Source organism: Morus notabilis, unplaced genomic scaffold (assembly GCF_000414095.1).
Source record: "Morus notabilis unplaced genomic scaffold, ASM41409v2 Scaffold300, whole genome shotgun sequence".
In the NCBI taxonomy this organism is placed as follows: Eukaryota; Viridiplantae; Streptophyta; class Magnoliopsida; order Rosales; family Moraceae; genus Morus; species Morus notabilis.
In genome coordinates, this window is record NW_010362092.1 from 241,924 (window position 1) to 247,103 (window position 5,180).

General features: G+C 36.3%; 2 protein-coding genes across 3 annotated transcripts in view; one reads left to right on the forward strand and one right to left on the reverse strand.

Annotated features, from left to right (window-relative positions):
* The first annotated feature begins 1,505 nt into the window (after window positions 1–1,505).
* LOC21391168 (pentatricopeptide repeat-containing protein At3g49710) lies at window positions 1,506–3,762 on the forward strand. Its single transcript, XM_010101111.2, has one exon. The coding sequence runs from the start codon at window positions 1,591–1,593 to the stop codon at window positions 3,760–3,762; it is 2,172 nt and encodes a 723-aa protein (XP_010099413.2). The 5' UTR covers window positions 1,506–1,590.
* Window positions 3,763–4,355: 593 nt separating this feature from the next.
* The window catches only part of LOC21391169 (uncharacterized protein At3g49720), a 4,027-nt gene continuing 3,202 nt past the window's right edge, over window positions 4,356–5,180 (reverse strand). For both annotated transcript variants that reach the window (XM_010101112.2, XM_024167560.1), the window contains exon 7: window positions 4,356–4,926. In XM_010101112.2, the coding sequence (XP_010099414.1) occupies window positions 4,774–4,926 (153 nt within the window). In that variant the 3' untranslated portion in view covers window positions 4,356–4,773. The remainder of the gene's footprint in view (window positions 4,927–5,180) is intronic.

Below are 5,180 nucleotides of genomic sequence, written 5' to 3' on the forward strand. Positions count from 1 at the left end.
AAAAAAAATTTTTTTAAAGCCAAAAAAAAAAAAAAAAAAAAGTGGCCTTGTGACCGACTAAACTAGCCCTTCATAAAATTATTGAAGTCTAAATTGTGTCGGTCCTAGGTTGTAGACGTGGAAAACCCAATCACACACATGAAACAATAAATGTAATTGTTAATACACAACACAGAACATGTTTTTTATAACTATCTATCATCTTTTAATGAAATGATAAGATTGCTAAGATTTCGTTATAAACATTTGTGTTTTATTTATCAACATCTTCGAACACGTACAAGTTACAATCGCAAACGATCATGTCTCCTTTTTAAGCATGAATAGCCAATCTTCAATCGTGGAACATTGTTAAAGGCCTTTTTCTGCCAGAAACATGAGATGAGCTCACAGACCGACATAAACTGCAAGGCTCAATGTATTTTGGACTGCGATTAAAACAATTGTGTAGTTACGTAACTCATTAGACGTCTGTTGTCTCTATTTTTCTATCTCATTAACTGTTCTTTCACTAATTTAATATGTTATTTAAATTGTGTAATATCATCATATGAATAGAAACTAAATACTAAAAATATTAAAATAATTTATGAGGTGTCAAAATTTAATTAGAACACGTCTAATGAAAGCAGATTTTGATTAGCAAAATATACGATGAGGAAAGAGGGAGGAAGAGAATAAAAGTAGGTGCTCTTTCACATGCGGCAAAAAATATTACCAGATCGGCAAAATTTAATATTACTAAAATAACGAAAAAAAACAACACAATTTAATATTATTAAAATAACGACTGCATGATTATTAATACATAATGTGACATTATTACGAAAATTATTATATTATTTTTACTATTTTTAATATATTTTAAAAAAATTTCTAAATTTTAATAAAAAAACAAAATTTTACCATGTAGTATAATTATCTCTAAAAGCAAATGGTGGGATTTTTTTGGAAGTTCGTGAATACTAAAAGTGGGAATTTAGTATATGTACTTTCACTGAAATAAATATATCAATTACAAAAATTCACTAATTCTTTTAAATTACATTTTAGTCAATAAAACTCATTTTTTTTTATCCTTACAAATCTTCGTTTAAAATTAATTAAAAAGAACATTCACTATGAATTTTAATAAATAAACAATTTTACTACACTAAAAATTAAAAATTAAAAACTATTTACTTCAAAAAAATAAAAAACTATTTACAATAATTTCTCATTATATGAGTTCATTTGTTAAGGAAACAATAGCAGATGACCAACTTTTAAAAAAAATAATTGTGGTAAATGACCTGATTAGTAAAAAATTATTATAATATTTTCTGTTATAATATTTTTTTCGTATAAATTCACTTTTTAATTTAAGTTCTCAAATAAAATGATTACGTTATGTTAATTTATGTTAATGTTCCTCGTCTGCCTCATGTCAATTAACTTTTTTCCAACAAAACTCGTTGGTACATTTTTCTTCATCATTGTTGTTTAACAAGAATTACAAACTATGTATTACCCTCAAGCTTACAAAACTGTTGCAAACAAACCTCTATTGTCGTACAGTTTTAATCATCGTCTGATTGTTTTTTGCAGTTAATGATTTCTCAAATGAATCAAATATCACGCACACTGCAAAACTTTCGCCACCTTTTGAAAACATGCATAGCCGATAGAGACCTCTTCACAGGAAAATCCCTCCACACCTTATACATCAAGTCCCTTGTTTCTCACTCAACCTATCTTTCCAATCACTTCATTGTCTTATACTCCAAATGTGGCCGTCTTTCTCTCGCTCGCCGCGCCTTTAACGGCATCCCAGAACCCAATGTGTTCACCTTCAACGCCATTATTGCTGCATATGCGAAAGAATCGCTGATCCATGTTGCACGCCAATTGTTCGATCAAATTCCTCGACCGGACTTGGTGTCTTACAACACTCTCATTTCCGCTTATGCCGATCGCGGGGATACCCGACAGGCTTTGTGCTTGTTTGGGGGGATGAGAGAGATGGGCCTTGACATGGATGGCTTCACTTTATCAGCGGCAATAGCAGCTCGTAGTGATGATGTTGGTTTGATTAGGCAGCTGCATTCGGTCGCGGTTTCAGGTGGGTTTGATTCTTATACGTCGGTGAACAATTCGCTTATAACGTATTACGGTAAGAACGGACACTTGGGAGAGGCGAAGAAGATTTTCTATGGGATGAGTGAGATGAAGGATGAGGTGTCGTGGAATTCGATGATTGTGGCGTATGGGCAGAATCGTGAAGGCTCGAAGGCTTTGAGCTTGTTTCGGGAAATGGTCAGGATGGGATTCAACGTTGACATGTTTACTTTGGCAAGTGTTTTGACTGCATTTACATCTATGGGGGATTTTTTGGGCGGGCTTCAGTTTCATGCTAAGTTAATCAAGGCAGGGTTCAACCGGAATTCTCACGTGGGAAGTGGCTTGATTGATTTTTACTCCAAGTGTCCGGGTGACATGTTGGTTTGTAGGAAAATTTTTGAAGAGATTCTTTCACCGGATTTGGTTCTGTGGAACACAATGATTTCTGGGTATTCTCAAAATGAGGAGTTCTCTGAAGCTGCTCTTGATTGTTTTCAGCAGATGCAGCGCATTGGTCATTGCCCTGATGATTGTAGCTTTGTCTGTGTGATTAGTGCATGCTCCAACTTGTCATCTCCTTCCAAGGGAAAACAGATTCATTCTTTGGCAATCAAATCTGAGATCCCTTCGAACAGAATTTCAGTGAGTAATGCTCTGATCACAATGTACTCGAAATGTGGGAATCTTCGGGATGCAAGAAGGTTATTTGATCGGATGCCTGAGCATAATACCGTCTCTTTAAATTCGATGATTACAGGCTATGCACAACATGGTTTTGGAATGGAATCGATATCTCTTTTCGAGCAGTTGCTCCAAGCCAATATTGTACCCTCGAGTATAACATTTATCTCCATCATCTCTGCTTGTGCTCACACAGGGAAAGTTTCGGAGGGTCAGAAGTATTTCAACATGATGAAGGAAAAGTTTGGGATAGAACCAGAAGCGGAACATTATTCATGCGTGATAGATCTTTTGGGTCGAGCAGGCAAACTGGCGGAAGCCAAGAGGCTTATTGAGTCGATGCCAATTAGGCCTGGTTCTGATGTTTGGGCTGCATTACTTGGTGCCTGCAGAAAACATGGAAACGTGGAGCTAGCAGTGAAGGCAGCCAATCAGTGTCTTCAGCTGGAACCTTCAAACGCAGTTCCGTATGTCACTCTTGCAACTATGTATGCTAGTGATGCAAGATGGGAAGAAGTAGCAGCCATACGAAAGCTTATGCGGGACAGAGGCGTACGGAAGAAACCAGGTTGTAGTTGGATTGAGGTGAAAAAGAGAGTATCTTATTTCGTTGCTGAAGACAGCTCCCATCCGATGATAAAAGAAATTCATTCATACTTGGATGACATGTTAATGAAGATTAAACGGGTCGGGTACGTACCGGATGTAAGATGGGCTATGGTAAAGGAAGATGAAGCAGTAGATGGGGAGAAAGAAATTAGACTAGGACATCATAGTGAGAAGCTTGCAGTTGCATTTGGTCTCATCTCAACTAAAGAAGGAGAGGCTATTCTTGTGGTGAAGAACTTAAGGATATGTGGGGATTGCCATAATGCAATCAAATTTATATCTGCTGTAACTGGGAGAGAGATCACTGTGAGAGATAATCACAGGTTTCATTGCTTTAAGGGCGGACATTGTTCTTGCGGGGATTATTGGTGATACCAGTTATAGTTCAAACAAAATAAGTTTAAACCGCCACATTTTGAACCCGCGATCAAAATGACACTACGTGTGCTCCAAGTTCATTTTTAAGGTAGCAAAAAAGTAAGTTATGGAAGCATGATATCAATGACTGGTTATGATACGAAACAAGTTCTGTTAATTGGACTTGAAGCTCCAGTTAAAGGAAAGAAATCAGCCCCCCATTGTTAAGCACTCATGCCAGATTTTGTATAGGCACGAGTAATTTTCATCCGATATGCTCAAATTTGTACATATTGATTCTTTTCGTCATTTTCTGTATCACAGTCCAAAATCTAATGCGCCATAAAGTTCAGGACTTGAGAGAAGATTGAATTGTAACTGATTTTCTTGGCCAAAAAAAAACAAAACAATTGCGGTATCATTTCCTGCCGTCGCCTATAAATTTCGAGCAAATCTCCCTATAATGGGTATTATAGTTTGCCCTAACATAAAAACTAGCGTGACAAACTGTAACTCAAAATTGCAAGCTTCATAAATGATGGATCAATCGACCAGGGACAAATGACACATAAAGGTTCATTCTAAAGAACCCAATAAATAAATAAAATGCACAAGTGCATCTACCTTCCCCATCCTTACTATATCCATATTATCCATCTGGTTTGCAAATTTAACAGACATGCCCAAGAAAGTGTTTAGCAAATTTATGTTACCATATAACAAAGTGCGAAACGCAAGTGCGTAAAGCAATGCACAGTAACAGGAAAACCAAATTCATGTCATGTAAAATATAATTTAAAGCGTAATACATTTCAGCCTATATTTTCCATCATCAAAATCAAGTAAACATCGACTATAAGGTTGACAGAGGGGTCAATCGTTCATATCCTTTTTAACTTTTCTTGTAGCAAACATACCGACCTAGCAGAGTACATTTTATATGCCAGGTTAACCTTTTCCCATTTTTCTTGTGGCCTTGTCGCATGAAAAAAATAGTGAAGGAATTAAAATTTCGTGATTCTGATATTAATTGTAGGACTTGAGATGGAACAATTGACAGCTCGGTTGGTATGACCTCTTGGATGCAGCCGGCTCAAACTTCCTGATGGCAGCATCATTTTCTTCTAAGCTGGTTTGGACAAAAAATCGAATCCACCAAGATGAGCTCCGCATTTTGGCCTGAAGGCGAGAGGAAAGAAAAAATCAGTCATGATATCAAACTGGCAGATAAGAGAGCTAATTTAAGTAACCTCAATGAGAGGGAAAAAATGAAAAAGGAAAGGAAAGAAAGAAAAGAAAATGACATAGCAAAACTTGAATCAATTAGAGTTGCCCTGATCCAAGTTCAGGAGATTAATGCTGTAGCTTAAATTTTAAAACCAAGCAATGACAAATGACAAATTCCATGTATGTTAAATGTGCTCAGGGAAAGA

Bases quoted from the DNA above. Each gene is read 5' to 3' on its own strand.
- LOC21391168 (XM_010101111.2), top strand. From the start codon at position 1,591: ATGATTTCTCAAATGAATCAAATATCACGCACACTGCAAAACTTTCGC.